Source organism: Chaetodon auriga, chromosome 10 (genome assembly GCF_051107435.1).
Source record: "Chaetodon auriga isolate fChaAug3 chromosome 10, fChaAug3.hap1, whole genome shotgun sequence".
NCBI classification, from domain to species: domain Eukaryota; kingdom Metazoa; phylum Chordata; class Actinopteri; order Chaetodontiformes; family Chaetodontidae; genus Chaetodon; species Chaetodon auriga.
In genome coordinates, this window is record NC_135083.1 from 28,013,561 (window position 1) to 28,033,760 (window position 20,200).

General features: G+C 40.3%; 1 protein-coding gene across 1 annotated transcript in view; it reads right to left on the bottom strand.

Moving 5' to 3' along the window:
* The window catches only part of LOC143326776 (voltage-gated potassium channel subunit beta-2-like), a 168,111-nt gene that overhangs the window by 66,607 nt on the left and 81,304 nt on the right, over nucleotides 1-20,200 (bottom strand). Inside the window, exons 5-6 of the mRNA XM_076740655.1 lie at nucleotides 14,973-15,052; nucleotides 4,441-4,485 (exon numbers count right to left, since the gene is read on the bottom strand). Of these exons, the coding sequence (XP_076596770.1) occupies nucleotides 4,441-4,485; nucleotides 14,973-15,052 (125 nt within the window). The remainder of the gene's footprint in view (nucleotides 1-4,440; nucleotides 4,486-14,972; nucleotides 15,053-20,200) is intronic.

Genomic DNA, 20,200 nt, shown 5'->3' on the forward strand with positions numbered 1-20,200 from the left:
AGGTTTCTACAGTGTCTGGCATTTCACTGCGATCAATAATTAGCAACAGCCATGATTCAATGCAACTATCTGAGTCAGCACATACAGTCAGACCTAAATTTATGTATTTTGATCAGTATCTCATCTGACCACATCGCAAGCGCATTCGGCACACGTAACGGTCACTTAACCTGACCGAATGTACACAGGTGAAACAGGGATGCAAACTAATCAATTAACATCGCTGTGCCAACCAGAAACAGCCATGGCATCCTACAGAGCATAAATACTGCATCTATCTCAGAGCACTCGAGAGACAGAGAGAGACAGACACACGGAAAAAACGTATGTGATGATCATTGTGTGCTATTACCAACGTCATTTCATTCCAAATACAAATATTATCATTGTAATGCTTAACGTTATCTACAAAGATGGAGTACATCACTGCTTTGAGGAGGATGAGGAGGAGGAGAATGAGGCTGAGGATTTACCATCGAAGGACCTCATATTTAGACATGAGTGAGCAGGGGTGCAGGTGGGAAATGAGAATCACACCTTCAACGCTGTAGGCTATGCAATTTTCTTTAACCATCTACTCTTTTGCATGTCACAAAATGTCACACAAACTAAGTGAGGGTTCTTGTTGAAATTTGGATTCCCCAGGGTCCTGGGAGCAATTGACTGAACTCTTGCAGTTGCGCGCCCCAGAGACCCAAGCCCACATTTATGAGCCTAAGGGGGGTCCATTCCATTAATATTCAGGTGATCTGTGACTCAAATTGCCTGGTAACAAATGTGTATGCCAATTTCCCTGGGTTGGCACATGACTCATTCATCCTGGCAAATTCTAGCATACCTACAGTCTTTCAGGGGAACAGCCCTCTGGATGAGGGGATGGCTCAGTCATCCTCGAAACTTGCCTTTCAAAGGTGAGACGAGGAGCTGGTGTGATTGGTGAAGGTTGGACTCGGCAGTGTCAAACCTACTCCACGCTTTCTCCCCTCCCTCCTGATGATGAGAAGGGGGAGTAGTTGTGCCCACAGCGCAGTGCACAAAAATACCAAAATCTGCGCCGCCACGCCCCATTGCGAAGCGCACCTGACTTTGCACTGCACCACAAAAAAATAGAGCCCAATATGTGACAGAGAGAGATTAGCACTTTGCACTCAAGGTGGTAAAGTTCAGGTAAATTAAAGACTGGGAGGGAAGTAGAGAGCTCTTTTGCCAGTTTTTAGTGTTTGCAAATGCTGTGACATCTAATTGTCAGGATGTGGCACTGTCGCTTCAAAATGTTGAACAGGGAAGTGGACTGGAGCATGTAGTCTCTTGAAATTAAGTTTGACATGTGTCACAGGGTGCGTGTGTGCGTGTGTGTGCCTGTGGTTGGGTTGCGGGTCTGCTCCTGCCCCCCAAACCCCCCCTGCCCCCCCCCCGTTGTTACCAAGTGCACCAATTGATTTGCACCTGTCCACAAAACGGCAGCGACTGTGATTGGTGCATGGAGGGGTTAGTTTTGTCCCTTAAGTGACACAGGTGCGCTGCGTTGGAGAGGGGAGTCAGGCTACAGGACGACAGGCAGCCACGGAGTCAGGAAGGAGCGAACAGAGGTGAGGGAAACGTAGCTGAACTGCGGCAGTGAGAGGATACAGCTGTCTTGCAAGACGAGGCTCTTCCCAGGACCCTGAACTCCTAGCGGCTGGTGAACTGTGTGTTTTGTTTTTTTTTGTTTTTTTTGAGGCTTCAGTCCTGGACTATTTTAACAAATTTATGTGTTTTAATTCAAATAAATTCTCCTACTAAGGCTAAGGCTAAGACTAAGGCCTCTGTGTGCTGATTGACAGACTGCTCCCCAGTAGAACTATAAAGAAAACAATTAGGGGTTTCAACCCCATTACACATGCATGTATTCATGAATAGCAGACTTTGCCATGTTGAGCACAGCTCTGTAAGTGGGTGTGTGCATGTTTGTTGACATAACTTGAAGCCAGCCCATAGCCTTCTCTGTTGTTTTGTGAAACTGTCCAGGCTCTCTTAAAAGGACTGCTGCTGGCCACTGTGCTGGAAACTGGAGGAAGTGACTGTGCTATGCCTGCTGCACCGTGTGCATGCAGCGGCAGACCTCTGCTTTGTGTCTCTGTGTGAATGAAGCTACATAATGCTCTGTAGGAGCATAAGTACACTGGTTGAGAGGAAACATCCAATGTTATACGTTATTTTTAAAAATGAACTACCATTATCAACTGAACATGAAGAAGTAATAGTTGATGGTATGTCAAAGACATCTACGTATTATGTTGAAGAGAAATCTATTGAAAATATTCTGGCTCTACATGCTGCTCTTCCACTCTGATAATGATCAGCCTTCCTCTCGCTGTAATCCACGTCCATGGTTCTCCCGTCCCAGCCTACCATGTCTTCATCACGCCCACAGTCAGAGCCACTGTAAATCACCTCGGCACCATTTTCCCTGTTATCAAATTGGTCTCCTTCTGCCTTCATGTGACAAAATATTCTGTCTCTCCTGTCCCGACCTGCTGTGTCATTCTGTGGCATCCTTCATACTTGGAGGCTGTGTTCGGTTCGGATCTGGCCTCAGTGAGCCAGGTGATCAGAGCTCTTGATCGGGGCAGACACCAGTCAGTTAGTCGGGCCACTAGCTGCACATCTAACTGAGCTAACCAGGTAATGGCAGCTAGTAGCTACAGCAAAAGATAAGTATAGCGAAGAGCAGCAGTTAGTGGTTACTCTGGTGATATGCTGCCCCCTATTTGCTTGGAACAACCTTCAACAGGTTGCCAGTTTTTACACATTATATCTTGAAGAAAGGGTATAATGGACTGCTACTGTATTCCTTTTGCCCAGCTGGACACAGACACATGCTCCCTGCATCCCATCAATGCCACTGATATCAGCTTTGTTTGTTAGGTGCTATGGCATCTGGAAGAGGGAACTGTGGTGGGAAGGAGATGGAGCCACAGTAGGTGCATGTGGGGGCGGAGCTGCAGCTGCAGGGTGCTGCCGATGAAGATGATGTGCAGCTGGACTTGCAACATTATTCAAATTGATTCCACTTTTTACAGGCATGGCAGTACTGACTAAAGGTTGTGCATTTGTCTCTCTTGGCTGAATGGATGCCTCCACAGTTGCAGCTGGCAACACACTGTGCACCATTTATTTCCGACTTTTTCATCATTGTCTCATGCCTTTATTTTTCCACAAGCCTAAGGAACTGAATTGGGACAGAATGCTGTGGGGAAACCAGTGTCTTTTGCACTTCTATCATGCACTTGACAGATGGAGATGTCAAGTCAATGTCATGCAGTAGCATTTCTCTGAGACAGATCTCCAAAATTGTGACTTTTTGCTTTAATCGTTAATTCACCAATGATTCGATAGTCTCAACAGCCATCTGATCTTCATGTGCTGAACCTGTGTCTTTCCATGGTAACGTTCAGATCAGGGTCCTCCTTGGACTCCTTGGTGACAAGAATGCATTCCTCCTTCACTGTGCTTGCTCACATCTTCCATATACATAAAAACATGGTCACGTTCAATCATGTCTGGTCCTGCTAAACTGAGGAGAATACAACTTGTATATACTGGTTTGTCAGAGTGTGCTGCCACAATGAATACCATATTCTTGTCTGAATATATCCATAGCTCAGCTGCTGGTTGGATGGAAAGGATAAAGTCTGTCGAAATGTTGGAAGGATTCAAGCATTCCTCCTCATTTTCTTTGATTTTTAATGACTTTATTCAAACTATCCATGTGTGGTGTTCCCAATAAAAAAATTACTGGATGTGGGGAAATATATGTATAACATAAATAATATGTGGGACTATATTATGTTCAACCAGCTGATGGAAAAAAAATTTATCCACCCTGACACCACACCCAACCCTCCCTCCAGTCAATAGCATTTTTGAGGAACATCTCTGTTTAGATTGAATCTATGTTTTTGAAATAAATTCTCATTTAGAAAGAAGTTGTTTCTTTCTGAATGTAATCAAATCAGTGTGTTTTGACCAGAAACAGATGCTGCTTGTGGCAGCCATCAAATTAGATTATAGCACCAATACATTTTTAGATGGTTTCAAAACAGTATTCTGGATGAACAGATACCAGTCTGTGATAATCCCTCAATGTTTTCTTCCGGTCTTAGCTATAGTCAAAGTAATTACTAAATCGCACTTCTTTAACTGAAAAATGAGTGGTATTGTTTCAGATAACTGAGGTCTACACACCATTACTTCCAAAAAATAGGTGTAGAAATTGTAATAAAGACAAGGAAACAAGTTGGTGAAAAGATGTCATGCAATCCCTTAGTGATGATTTATGTGTATATGCTTATAGGAGACAAGTAATTAACACAATATGAGGGTTAAACTGAAACTTCAAATATGATACAACTAGACTCAAAGTCTGCAAAAACAAGACACACAGTCTGAAAACTCTACCTCCATCCTTTCTTCTTTATGATATTTCCCAAGACAACTTCAGCCCTGAGAGAGAGAGAGAGAGAGAGAGAGAGAGAGAGAGAGAATAAATAATTTTTTAAAATAAAATGTAGTAAATTTCACAAGCCATACAAAGTTGCACATTGACCACACAGTAAGGTAAAACATAGTTAATATAGTGAAAGTTCGTTTTCTGCAAATACAATTCTAATTTATTGTAATTGTCTACTCAGAATAAATACCTGACAAATAAAGGGTCAATCTTTTTGAGCCACAGATGTATACTAGTTTAAATTTTTTGGTGTTTGGTATTTTATGTCATAACCCTGTATACTTACATTGCCCATGAAGAGGGCATTGAGCTCAGAATTTGATAGTTCTTACCACTGTATCATTCCCTTAGCAAAGAGTATGCTCACCCGTAACTATTTCATTTTAGAAGGATTCCTTGTTACAATGGAAAAACATGTTACCATGGGTTCCAACATGATTTTAAGCTTTGTAAGTTGATTGGTGGGTAAACTACACAGTCCTTCTGCTGTCATCATGTTTGTTGCTGTATGTGTATGTTGACTACATTTTCTGCTTGTGAGGAAACTAAGAGGAGTTATAAGTGCTTTTGAATTAAATATTAACATTTGAATTAACAATGAACTTAACAGACCCTCCAATACTGTACATCATGCACGTAATCAATGAAAATTTTGAGAGTGGAAATTTGTCCTCCACAATATTTGCAATTGACACATCAGATTCCCCCAAAAAGCTGACAGAAACTCAAAAGCGTCCTGGATGTGTATCATTTACAGAAAACCTCCTGTGTCTTGTTTGAGTTCATGTCAACTGCCGCAGTGAACACAACAGCTGTGAGCTCAGTGCCAAAGCTTTGAAGGTCCTGCAGACCACCAGTGCTTCAGCTCCAAATGTTTTGAAACAACTTTCATGTGTTTTGCTTCTTTGACTTTTCTATATCACATATATGATATAATCTACTGAGATTTCTAGCTATTTTTATATTCTGTACATTTCTACAGAATATAAAAATACTAAATGCCATAAAAATCATACTGCCATAAGTACTATTGCCAATATTCTTATGAGAAGACTACTAATGTCGTATGTTGTATTGCACTTGAAAAATACTATTGCACTACAGTTGCCAATATGGACAATAAATAGTGTTTTTGCACAGTTGAGAGAAATATACAACTTAGAAATCGCACCAGATGAAAAGGATAATGTGAGCAAGTAATGAACAGTAATGCAAAACAAAGCGGGTTCATGATGTAGAATTGAGAAAAAAAAAAAAAAAAAAAAGATTTAGTGGTAACAAAGGAGACTTGGCCTTGCTACAAAAACAGATCACTGATGATCAATATTGTGGACGACTAATTATTTTGTCATTGTGTGTGTATATATTTCTTTAAACTGTCGTACAATTGTGCTTCAAAATGATCTATCATATACTTCATTGGAGTCACCTGTGTCAGACAACCCGTCCACACCTGTGTCAGATGACTTATCCTGTTTGCTAGTATCCCCTGATTTGCCAACAGCCAGATACAACAATGATTGTTAGGACAAATGGAGGAAAAAGAACCTATGCCATGAATTTGCAAGAGGTGTGCAGCTACCTCCACTTTTGTAATGAATGATGTCATTAACTCTCAGACACAAAGGTATTGTGCAGATAAGCTGTGGTTTTGTTGTTGGAAAGCCTAAGATCATTCCTGATTGTTTATCTTCTAGATGATGAGAGATGCTCTCCAGTCCAAGCAAGGGGAACAGATTATTTGGGATGAATATGACCAAACAAAGACATTGATGGATAATACACAGAGACAGATGGTAAACCTTCTTTTGGCTGACATGGTTGAAATTCATGAGTAAGTCTTTATTGTTCATATTAGTGCTTCATTTTATACAAAGGAATTAAAGCGCACTTGTGTCAAAGATTTGCTTAATAGTTAAAGCAATTTAATTATTGAGGTCTTCTATTGCAATAATAAATAATAAAGGGCTAAAACATTTAACAAAAACTGGTTAGTGCCATTAGCTCTTGCATCTTATAAGGGAGAAATCTCACATTCCCCATAATAACAGACGGTATGGATGGTTTGTACGGTCTTTTCTTCTTAAGGAGCTCAGAGCAAGACATTTGAATGACATGTAACATGATAAATGTCCTTTGATACTGTAGCAGAACTGACCTATAATTGACCCTCTCTTTTCTCCCTGTTCCCTCAGGAGAGTCATAAAACATCCTAATTTTTAAGAGTTATTGACCGTTTGGACTTTACAGGGAGGTGTGATTTCGGAGAGAGACTGGATGTCTGGCTTAGAAACACCTCTTCCACATTCTTTCAGGGGAGCAGGAGATACAGACAGTTCAACTTCAAAGGTCACCTTTCACCTAAAGTGTCTCCCATGGAGATGCAAATTTTTCTTTACAGCTCCACAACAGATACAGACAATAAAACCATCTGGATGGATAAGTGCCAGGCCTCAGAAGAATCTACAAAATCAGATAATGCTAATAGGTTGTAAATTAGACATTCCTGAAACTGTTTTTGTATATCTGTGTGCCTCTTTTCTATCACACCAGGATAATAAAATCTATATGTTTGAGTTAATTTTGGATGTCCTTACATCGCTACACTCATAATCTGTGTGATATCAATGCTTGTCCTGTGTTTCTAGCTTATGAAATGACAAAACTGTGATTTTAATTCTCCGAAAAGTTTGAGTTTCTACCATGAAACCATACTGCAATCTAGACGTTCATTGCGGTTAGGTTGCATATGCTAACATGAGATAGTTATTAGTAGTAACAATAATAGTGATAATCATTTTGGCAAATACAGTTTGCCTCTCTTTATTTCTTTGTCCTAATAAGTTAGTTATACCCTTAGTCATCGTGTATGTTAGGATGAGAATTAGAAAATGTTATCATGATTATTGAAGAATGTTGTCATTATTCATAAAAATTGTCTAACGTATGTTGTGAACGATGTGGAAATGCTATTGAGAATTGATCATTTAGAATATATGTGATTGACCATAGTGAGAAGCAGATGAGTCCCTCGTACGAATCATTAGTTAATTCTCGCTCTATAAGGTGAAATCACATCGCTCGCCTGCAAACCATCCCACATGCACAACAGTCTATTGGTCATTAGACATGCCCTGGAGTGAATATACTGTCTGCAGTCTTTTCATTTTTTCTTCTCTCGTTCATTCGCTTGTTCTCTCATTCGTACTTCTCACTCCTTCTTAGTCTTGTTTCGTCTTGTCTTGTTGTCCTCTCAGTTTTTTTAGTTGCTGTTCATAATTACACCTAGTAGCTTGATTTCTTTATTTCAGAAAACCGTTCTTTTTCTATTTTTTTTTTAAATCTGAAACTTTAATTTTTGCTTGCCACGTTAAGCCGCATAACTTTTCAAGTCAAACTCTAGTCACGGAATAATAATTTTGGAAATATTTTGGAATATTCTGGAAAGACATTATATTTGAAATGAAGGCAGCCGGGATGTTCTTTATCATTTTGTACTTATTCAGGTTTTAGGAAGCACTATTCATTTCCATAGAGACATTGTTCTAACTAATAATGCTGACAGTGTGGTCACTCAAAATTGAAGTTGCAAAACATCGGGTGTTGCTTGTAATTTGATGAAATTCTAAAGCCTCTCTAATGATCTTAAAACACTTGAAATACAGGGAATTGAAGTGCCTTTCTCATACTCACCATTGCTCAGTTCTGTTGTACAAGTAACAGGTTACATGCACTTTTGGTTTTTTTGAATCCTTCAATGCTGTGTGTCTGTAGATTTTATTTGACAAGTAAGGATGACTTACAGTCTGTAGACCCTGCTATGATTTTTCGTACAAAAGAAATCCATACAGAACATTTTGCAGCTCTACAGGAAAATGCTATGTTGGTTTCAACATTTGATGTCAAAAAGACATGCTTGCTCAATACACTGTAATTTGGCAACTATGTAGCTGACATAATGCATAATTTGGTTGAAGGTGTAGTGCAGTATGAATTGAAACTTGTCTTTCAGTACCTTGTCAACCAGACATAATGTTTTTAAAAGATCTGTGAAGAATATCATGAAATCACAGAAGCATTAGTGAAACAACACCAGAGACAGCTAGCCCTGGGAGCTAGCCCTGGGAGAATTTAAATTTTAAGAGATTTGCGTTTGGTCCAGTGAAGAAGGAAATTATTGATAGCTTGGAGGGAGGTAAGATTGTAAGTGTTTTTTTTTTTTTTTAATGAATGCATACTGTGTGAAGAACTACGGAAAAGAATATCAGATTGGTTTGTTGGAAAAAATGTGGAAATTCCTATTTTCAGAACATCATTATAAATGATGATGAGGCTTTAATTTAACTTGCAGAGTGGACACTCTTTACTTTGATGATCACTTCAATGCATATTGTGTCAAGGAGAGAGCAGATTCATTCTCTGTTTTGCTGACTAAGGAGTTGATTTAATACAGGCCCTATGACAAATGACCCTATTTTCTAATGAGATGGATGGAGAAACATAGATTATGCCACATTGTCATCTGTTTCATCAATTTTAGTAGCATGTATTGTTTCTGGAAAATTGGGGGTTATTAATTGGCTCAGTAGTATTTTTAAAATGGAAATCAACTGTAAGAGAATTAAATATTGAGTTACATATCAGACTGCCTACAGTGTTAATATAATTTTAACTCGTGTTAAAAAATACACTGATTGTGTTAACTTTTGACACTACACACTAGTGTTGTGTAAATTCAACACTGACGTGTGTTGAATTTTAACTGATGAGAGTGTCGCTCCAACTGTGTCAAAGTGTAAAGTATTTAACACTTTGAAGTGTTGTTTTATCTCAGTGTAGAGTGGACCAATATAGACACTTTCAAAGTGTTGAATTGAACTCAATTAGAGTTGAATTGACACTGCTGATTTTGCTGTGTGCTACTGTATGAGTCCATACATTGTATTACCAGTGCGATCACAGTCACATATAATACAGTGGTAGCGAAGATGAAATTTTGAAAATGATAATTGGACTAACATGTTTTTACATGTCCACAGCACCATGGAAAAAGAAATGCAACACTCTTTGATCTCACAGCCATGCCATCTCATGGTTCACGTGGCTCTCAATAGTTCCAAGGTTGTGGCCTTGAAACTTAATTTAAACCTTAAATATCCCAATATCTTTCAAACTTTATTGGTATTCTTGAACTTCTGCAGCCAGCATTGCAGTTCAGCATCCAGCATTCACTCCACAGTTTCTTCAGAAATTGCCTTCTCTGATTATGATTGATGTTGAATAAATATTGAATTTCGAGCCATAACTGACACTGAATCAATACTGATTCAACTGTCATCTACAGAGTCAGTTTACAGCTATTTTAGCCAATTATATATTGAAACAATTTAGTGAAACAATATTGATTCAGCCATCATCTAAAAGGCAGTCTACATCTAAATTTTAGCTGATTCAAAGTTGAAACAAAGGTAAAATATTTAATGAACTTTTTTGTTCTTTGGCGTATTTTTTGTCTCAGAAATTACTAAGGCAAGACCTTTGTAAGTGACTGTTTTGCCTTTAAGTCTCCGCTGACATACATACCTTGCAAATTTGAAATCAAGAAATAAAACATACCTGCTGTACTGTATATGAGGTGGTCCACACAAACACACACACAAACACACAAACACACACACACACACACACACACGTACACACACTATGCACTAAACCATGCTTTGTTGAAAAGCATTAGTGTTATTGTTAAAATCATTTTTAAATCAATGAATGAATGCAGCTTCATTCAAAACACAAACAACATGTTGTGTTCATTGACCAAAAGTGGTTACCTTCAAAACTAGTGCTGTCATAGGAGAACTAAGTACTAAAAAATAGGACTCAAACAATTGGACTCCATGGGTGACTTATCTGGTTGCTGTTCAAGGCAGACACCAGGCAGTTAATTTGTCGAATGAACAATTTAGAGAATTTAGACAAATCAACCTCACGGACCAACTCTTATTCAAAACCGCTTAAGTATGCCTACTTTGTAAGCGACATTCCTGTTGAGGTCTGCCCCGAACTAACACGAAGAGGCTCCGCGTCATCGTCCATCACTCTGATCTGCACAGCGGTCTGCCGGACGAATCAAGCGAACCACTGTTGAGAGCCGGTGTTGGACAGGGATGTCTCGGGAGCTGAGGGTCTTTGGTGTCGGTTACAGACGAGGAACGGCTTCTGATGGTTCTTTAACCCGGACCAGCGGGTCAGCGGCAGGCTACAGGTCTTCGGTGCGGTCAGTTAGTTGTTGACCGTTTGGCATGGCTTTTGATTACTAATAATAAGATTGAGAAACTCTTCGATGGCCGGTCGAAAATGTCTTCAAAATTATTATTACATGACTAGACTTTAACAACAAAAATAGGAATTATGCGGCTTGGCGTGGCGAGCAAAAATGAAAGTTTCACGAAGATGTGAGTGCGTTTTCTGCAGAATTAAATCAGGCCACTCTGCGTAGTTGTGAGCAGCAACAAAAAGACTGAGAAAACGACGGGGCGGAAAAATACTTGAAAACTAAAGACAAAGAACTTAACACAAACTAAGACACAACTCGACTAAAGAAAAACTAAAACGAGACTAGAAGAAAGAAGAAAAACTAAAAACCAGACTGGAAGAAAGAAAAACTAAGCTCGAGTCCGTTGCGCGGGGCTAACTTCATCATCGCTCCAGGGCGTGTCTAATCAATAGGACGTCCCGCATGTGGGATGGTTTGCAGACGCGCAACGTGATTTCATTTCACAGAGCGAGAATTAATTAATGATTCATACGAGGGCTCATCTGCTTCTCACTATGGTCAATCGAATATAATTTAAATGATCAATTTTCATTGGTACTTCAACAACAACATGCGTGTTCACTACATGCGTTAGACAGTTCTTATGAATAACAACAACATTAAACAATGAACATGTAACATTTTCTAATACTAATCCTCATAAACATGATGACTAAGGATATAACAACTTTAATATGATGAAGGAATAAAGAAGGGCAGACTATATTTGCCGAAATGATTATCGCTATTATGGTTACTTATTAATAAATGTCTCCCGCTAAGCACATTCAACCTAACCGCTATTAACCTCTAGATGGCGGTATGGTTCCATGGTAGAAACTCAGAAAACCTTTGAAATAGTTAAATTCACAGTTTCGTCATCCTGTAAGTTAGAAACACCAGGAAAGCATGTAGGGGAATTACCTCTAAATTAATGTTACATTCGTTAATATTACCAGGGGCACCAACCTTCGTCAGCTACGAAGGATTTTGTATATTATATCTGTTAAAGCTGATGTAGTGAACGAATGAATCAACAGTAGATCAGTCTGATAATCTAAGGCGTGAACTCTCAGTACAGGGATTGCTTATATCCAGCTCAAAAGGACACCGTCGGACAATGACTTGTATGCAAAAGATTATTTATTAAACACAATAATGAGATGAATATGAATCATGAATAATACGATAGATTATATGGATGATATAGATTAACACGAACACTGCACAGAGGAACTTATGGCAAGAGAATGGTAAAATGAGTTTGGCGATAGTGAGAAGTAGCTTTTAAAGGGAAATGGGGACGCGAATGTGAAGTTAATTTGTTGAATGAACGATTTAGAGAATTTAGACAAATTAACAATATCTCAACCTCACGGACCAACTCTTATTCAAAACCGCTTAGGTATGCCTACTTTGTCAGCGATGTTCCTGTAGAGGTCTGCTCCGAACTAACATGAAGAGGCTCCGCGCCGTTGTCTGTCACTCTGGCCCGTACAGCAGTCTGCAGGACGAATCAAGCGAACCGCTGATGAGAGCTAGTGCTGGACAGGGATGTCTCGGGAGCTGAGGGTCTTCGGTGTCGGTTACAGACGAGGAACGGCTTCTGATGGTTCTTTAACCCGGACCAGCGGGTCAGCAGCAGGCTACAGGTCTTCGGTGCAGTCAGTTAGTTGTTGGCCGTTTGGCAAGGCTTTTGATTACTAATAATAAGATTGAGAAACTCTTCGATGGCCGGTCGAAAATGTCTTCAAAGTTATTATTACGTGACTAGACTTTAACAACAAAAATAGGAATTATGCGGCTTGGCGTGGCGAGCAAAAATGAAAGTTTCACGAAGATTAGAAAAGTGCGTTTTCTGCAGAGTTAAATCAGGCCACTCTGTGTAGTTGTGAGCAGCAGCAAAAAGACTGAGAAAACGACGGAGCGGAAAATACTTGAAAACTAAAGACAAAGAACTTAACAAAAATTAGATTAACTGAAAGAAAGAAAAGGAAAGAACTGAACTAAAGGAAAACTTAACTAAAAACTGAAGTCCGCGATGCGCGACTAACCTTTTCATCGCTCCAGGGCGTGTCTAATCAATAGGACGTCACGCATGTAGGATGGTTCGCAGACGCGCAACGTGATTTCATCCTACAGAGCGAGAATTAATTAATGATTCATACGAGGGACTCATCTGCTTCTCACTATGGTCAATCGAATATATTTTAAATGATCAATTTTCAATGGCACTTCAACAACAACAAGCGCGTTCGCTACGTGCGTTAGACAATTCTTATGAATAACGACAACATTAAACAACGAACATGGTGACATTTTCTAACACTAATCCTAACAAACATGATGATTAAGGGTATAACTACTTTAATATGATGAAGGAATAAAGAAGGGCAGACTATATTTGCCGAAATGATTATCGCTATTACGGTTACTTATTAATAAATGTATCCGCTAAGCACATTTAACCTAACCGCTTTGAACCTCTAGATGGCAGTATGGTTACATGGTGGAAACTCAGAGAAAACCTTTGAAATAGTTTAATTCACAGTTTCGTCATTCTGTAAGTTAGAAAAACCAGGAAAGCATTGTTATTGTACTGATCACGAGCTGAGCAATGTAATTACATCCACAGTTAAATCAAACATTGAGATTTGGTTAATTTGGTAGGTTAAGCAAAAGACACACAGACATACAGAACAGTTTGCTTCAGGAATGTTCAATTTACAACCCATCAGCATTATCTGGTTTGGAGATTCCTTTGAGACATGGCATTCGTCCATCCAGGCAGTTTTATTGTCCTTAACTCCCATGGGCTATCAAGAAAGAGTTAGCACCTCCATGAGAACGTCTTGACTAAATGTAAATTAGAAGTAAAAGTGTTGTCAGTGACTCGTGTTGCCCTGAAAGAGTGTGATAAGAGGTCTCTCAACCAGACATCCTGTCTCTGCCTGGGTTCACACCTTTCTGTGAACCTTCCAGATGGTCAATAACTCTTAAAAGTCTGATTGTTTTATCACTACACTTCTCCTGAGCAATGCAAAGAGGTGAGAGAAGGGTCAGCTACAGACCAGTTCTGCTACAGCATTGTTATTGTACAGATCACGAGCTTAGCAATGTAATAACATCTACGGTTAAATCAAACATAGAGATTTGGTTACTTTGGTAGGTTAAGCAAAAAGGCACACAGACATACAGAACAGTTTGCTTCAGGAATGTCTAATTTACAACCCATCAGCATTATCTGGTTTGAAGATTCCTTTGAGACATGGCATTCGTCCATCCAGGCAGTTTTATTGTCCTTAACTCCCATTGGCTATCAAGAAAGAGTTAGCACCTCCATGAGAACGTCTTGACCAGATGTAAATTAGAAGTAAAAGTGTTATCAGTGACTCTTGTTGCCCTGAAAGAGTGTGAGAAGATGTCTCTAGACCAGACATCCTGTCTCTGCCTGAGTTCACACCTTCCTGTGAACCTTCCAGATGGTCAATAACTCTTAAAAGTCTGATTGTTTTATCACTACACTTCTCCTGAGCAATGCAAAGAGGAGAGAAGAGGGTCAGCTACAGACCAGTTCTGCTACATAGTCTAAAATTAGGCTAAAAACAAAACAAAACAAAAAAAAAACTAACTATCCTGTTGCTCATATCATTTGATCAGCACAGAAATATCATTGTCATGAAACCCATTATGCTCTTCACAAGTAGGCCTTGCCTCTCCACACAACATGGAGCCTCACATTGAATGCACCTCATTAGGCTGATACCTCTGTAATTTAAGTCAGCTGAGCTAAGTTAACTATTAAGTTATAGCTATTGTTTTTCCCACTGGTTGCCTAAGTATATTTTTTAGACTTTGACAAAGTCTCTTGAGTCAATCTCCTCACATTTTCTTGACCTTGTGGTCAGACTTCCCTCCTTTGTGTTATTAGTTGCATTTGTGTTGTGATGGGTAGTTGTCGTTTTTGGATGTTAGTGAACAGCTTCAGGTGCACTAGCACCATCCTTCATCACCAGGTTTGTTAGTTAGCCAGCAAAGATTTATTTGGCTAAGAATAAAACCAAAGCGTCCCATTATTATTATTATCCCAGTATTAAGTCCCATTATGAGTTTATCTAGATGTGAGAGACATGGATGGACAAGTATAAAGGGAGCCATACTTACTTTCCAGCATGATACACTTCCGCTGTGTCGAAAAGATTGATTCCATTCTCATATGCCAAAGTCATCAGCTCTTCTGCCACCTTCAACAACATAATTTGAGATGACAAAGATGAGCAAAGTGTGAAGCTGGTTTATTTTCTCTAATTTTAACCTCTGGGAAGCCCTTAATTCCACAGTATTAGAGTGACAGTTACATGTTGGTGCAAGACTTTTGTCCTTGACAGATTCTAAACCACAGCTTGACATCTAACAACATCTCACATGTACTTTAGTCATCAGTGTAACTAACAACACTGAGATGTCATGCATGACACATTAAAATGGTGGGACTGGGGAATGGTGCAGTTTGCTGTGATTTGTGATTCAGCAGTGGTTGATATGTTGTGGAGGGCTTGGGAGTTGTGATGCAGCACCATCCAATGTCATGGAAATTTTGGATCAGGGAGAGATGCAGTGTGAGCTGTCCTCTTTAGTTCCCAGAACAGGTGTGAGATGGACATTTGGTTGTACAAATTGAGCTTACAATAGAAATTTCAGAACAAAGAGCCATATTAACAAAACATTAAAAGGCGGCACCTAATTAAGCAAATTGTCAGAAACTCCTAAAATATTGGGCATGTCAGTCCAAACTTGAAGCAATTACTTTTTTAAGAAATAAAGGAAATAACACACATAGTGTTGGTATCACGTCAGTGCATCATGGCAAATAAGTAGATGGACAAATATGTGTGTCTAACTTAGTTTATGGGGAGACTGCTGAGGAGCTTCTAGCACCAGGCAAAGTAAAGTTGTTCCAAGTATTAGTTTGTCTGAAATAATTCATAGAGATGAAGGGACAACCTTTCGTGGAAACTAAGTGATGACAAGTGGCTGTGAGATTTGGCCTTCATAGTGGACATTATACCAAGAACCTCTGAGAGCTTAACTTCAAGCTTCTCGGCATTCTGTTTTCAAATGTGAAATCATTTCAAGCAAAAGTAAACCTGTGGCAAGTGCAATTGGAAAAGGGTAACATTGCACCTTTTCCTTCCCTGCAAGAACAAAAGCCTGCTATGACATCTGAATATGCTGGTGAGTGTGCTAAACTCCATCAGGCATTTGGTGAAAGGTTCCAAGACATGAAAAGCAAACAATGGAACTGAACATATTTGCTGTACTGTTTAAGGTGAAACCTGCCAATGGGCCTGACAATCGACAACATGAAATCATTGAGTTGCAAAGCAACAACCTACTACTCTGGGCAGCTATTTTAAAAACTGATTTTCAAAAACTGGGTTCTGCTCAAGACTGACTGACCCAAGCTACACCAAAGAGAAGCAGTTCCAGTAGGGGGTGGCCAGGGGGACCACCCTGATAGAACTGCTGCTTTGTCCTGCCCTGTGAGTCATCTAATTGTTTGTATAGGTATTCTAGTCTGGTGTGGTCAGAGGATGTGGGGTACCACACAGTGATGGAGGCGGTCAGGGCACTCTCAATGGTGGCTCTGTAGAACTTGGTGTGAACTTTCAAGGAGCTGTTCATCTTCCAGAGCAGTCTGAAGAAGAACATTTTCTGGTGAGCTCAATTGATGAGATGAGTGTGTCTCCCATTTCAGGTCGCTGGTGACCAATCAGCTGATGTACGCAGCGGCAACAGTCATCCTGTGCATGCTAGGCTACAAGATGAACAGCAGTAGCCCGAAGGAGCAGGGGAACCCTCCATGGAAGAGGAGACTGGAGAGCAAGATCACAGCAACAAGGGGGGAGGTTAACCGAGCTACAGAAAGGTGTAAAGATCAGGAAGGAAGTGCCAAGGAGATACAACAAGCTGTCCATAGATGAAGCTCTGGAGACTGCCAAGCAGAAGCTCACAGTTCTGGCTACCCGCCGTAAGAGATACAGCAGAGAAGCCGAGACCAGGAGAATAAATAGATAAGAAAGAGTGTCTAAGATGAAGAGCTCGACAGCACCTGGGCCTGACATGATCCACGCCCACTGGCTCAAAAAGCTAACTGCACTCCATGAACGACTGGCAGCACAGATGAATCAGCTGTTAAGATCGGGAACCCACCCAGAGTGGCTGACCCAAGGCCGTACAGTCCTCACCATGAAGGACCCACAGAAGGGCCCGGTACTATCCAACTACCAGCCTATAACCTGCCTGAGTACAACATGGAAGCTCCTGTCAGGCATCCTAGCGGCTAAGATGAGTAGACACATGGATCAGTACATGAGTCGAGCACAGACAAGAATTGGCAACAACACCAGAGGAGCCAAACACCAATTACTGGTTGACAGGGCAGTCACCCAGGACTGTAAGACCAGAAGTACCAACCTGTTACTGCCTGGATTGACTACAAGAAGGCCTATGACTCGATGCCACACGCATGGATACTGGAGTGCCTAGACGTGTATAAGATCGACAGTACACTTAGAGCCTTCATCAAGAACTCGATGGGGTTGTGGAAGACAACTCTGGAAGCCAACTCACAGCCAATTCCAGAAGTGAGCATCAAATGTGGTATATACCAAGGAGATGCACTGTCCCCCCTGCTGTTCTGCATAGGCCTAAACCCCCTCAGCCAGATCATCACCAAGAGTGGCTTTGGATACCGATTCCGAAGTGGGACAACAATCAGCCACCTCCTCTACATGGATGACATCAAGCTGTATGCCAAATGTGAGCGTGACATTGACTCCCTCACTCACCTCACCAGGATATACAGCAATGACATCGGGATGTCATTCGAACTGGATAAGTGTGGACAGATGGTGTGCAGAAGAGGGAAGATGAAGAGGGGTTGAACTACGTGAAGGCAACATAGCAGATGTTCAGGACAGCTACAAATACCTAGGGATCCCACAGGCAAATGGCAATCACAGGCAACACAGAGATCAGCCGCAGCCAAATACCTATAGAGGGTGAGGCAGGTCCTGAAGAGTCAGCTGAATGGCAAGAACAAGATCCAGGCAATAAACACCTACACCCTGCCAGTAATCAGATACCATGCTGGTCTACTGGGAGAAATGGAAGCCACTGATATCAAGACAAGGAAGCTCCTTACGATGTATGGAGGCTCTCACCCTAAGTCCAGCGTCCTGAGGCTATACACTAAGTGGAAGACAGGAGGCCGCAGACTAGTGAGCATCAGTGGCTGACATAGCGAAAACATACCAGTGGCTGGAAAAGACTGGACTGAAAGACAGCACAGAGGCACTGATCATGGCCGCACAAGAGCAAGCCTTGAACACAAGGTCAGTAGAGGCCAGGATCTACCACAGCAGACAAGACCCCAGGTGCAGGCTGTGCAAAGATGCAGGGAAGGCATACATGGAGCGTCATAACCAGGTGGCTAGCATCGTACACGGGAACATCTGTACCAAGTATGTGCTGGAGGTCCCAGGATCAAGGTGGAAGATGCCTCCAAAGATGATCCAGCCAAGATCCTGTGGGACTTCCAGTTCCAGACAGACAAACTGGTGATGGCGAACCAACCAGACATAGTGGTGGTAGACAAAGAACAGAGGACAGCCACAGTGTTGGATGTGGCGATCCCAAGTGACAGTTACATCAGGAAGAAAGAGCATGAGAAGCTGGAGAAATACCAGGGTCTCAAGGAGGAGTTGGAGAAGATGTGGGGCATAAAGGCAAAAGTGGTCCCAGTAGTGATCGGGGCACTTGGAGCAGTAACCCCCAAGCTGGGAGAATGGCTCCAGCAGATACCAGGAAGAATATCTGAGGTCTCTGTCCAGAAGAGCGCACTCCTGGGAACAGCCAAGCCCCTGCGCGCAGAACCATCAAGCTCCCAGAGGACCCGAGAAAAAAAGAAAGAAGAAAAAAAATAAATAAAAATAAATAAATATATATATATATACGTATATACATATATATATATATATATATATATATATATATATATATATATATATATATATATATATATGTATATGTATATATATGTATGTGTGTGTGTGTGTGTGTGTGTGTGTGTATATATATATATATATATATATATATATATATATATATATATATATATATATATATATATGGAGCAGGTAAAATTATTAATACAAATTCGAAATAAGAAGGGACCAACAACCTAACCTACAGTCTCACAAAGGGCTGTTCAATTGAATTGCCATTGTTAAAAACATTACCATTTTACATTTATTAGGTGAACAAAGAAGGGTTGACCTGAAGGCACGGACCACACAATGAATGTAGTGTGCTAAGCACATAGAAACAAGCAGCAGGCACAGTGATTGAGGTACCTCAAACACCAACAACAGGACTCAATGGTCTGTTAATATCTGTAAATAAATCAATAAAGCTTAAATGACAAGTTGCAAATTATCATTATCTTGTCTCTGCAGAGAAAATAGCCTCTTACTTGAGGTTGCTTTGGGAGCACTTAACGCGTGTTTCAGTCTAGTAGGTTCGGCAACTCAGAGAAATGCTGTTGTGTTGCTTCATCATTGGCTTAATGGCAGGCTGGTTGGCATAGGTAACGGACAAAACAAATTGAAATTCTTCTTCATCCTTCTTTTTTTTTTTTTGAAAATGGGTAACCTGCATCATGTTTCTGCATGCAAAGTGAGATTGTCAGATACACAAACAGCTGATCTATTTGAAAGTCAACTTAATTGAAAGAGAGCAGGCCATAGAAGTTATGTTTTACTTTTCTTAAAGGAAAGGGCAATCTGTATCTAGCCTCTGCAGGCAAAATGAAATTGCTGGATACATAAACAGCTGATATTTTTGTGAATCCAAACATGTTTGGTGAACACAAACAGTCTGTTACTTGTCCACTGAGTTAAAGGACTTTTTTCTAGGCTACATAAAGTACAAATGTTTGAATCAGAATCAGAATTCCTTTATTGATCCCCGAGGGGAAATTGTTTTTGTTGCAGGTGCTCCTTACAAGAACACAAATTAGAGAAGAAAGAAAAGAGAAAGAAAAATATATATAACAAGCAAATATATATAAAAAAAAGTTGATTGGGAATGACACACCTCCTGTAGTGACTTTACATCACAGTTGAAAGGAATTTGCATTGAATCTTATATTCTTGATGACGTCATGGCCATGTCATGCGGATATGGATTCAAACTAAGGATCTGATGCTTGGTAGATGGCTACCAATGATATTCTGGGTTGTTTTAATCACCCACTCCAAAACCCTCCTGTTCTGAGCCATGCACATTCCATGCCTGTTTATAATGTTGACAGTCAGGATGTTTTCTTT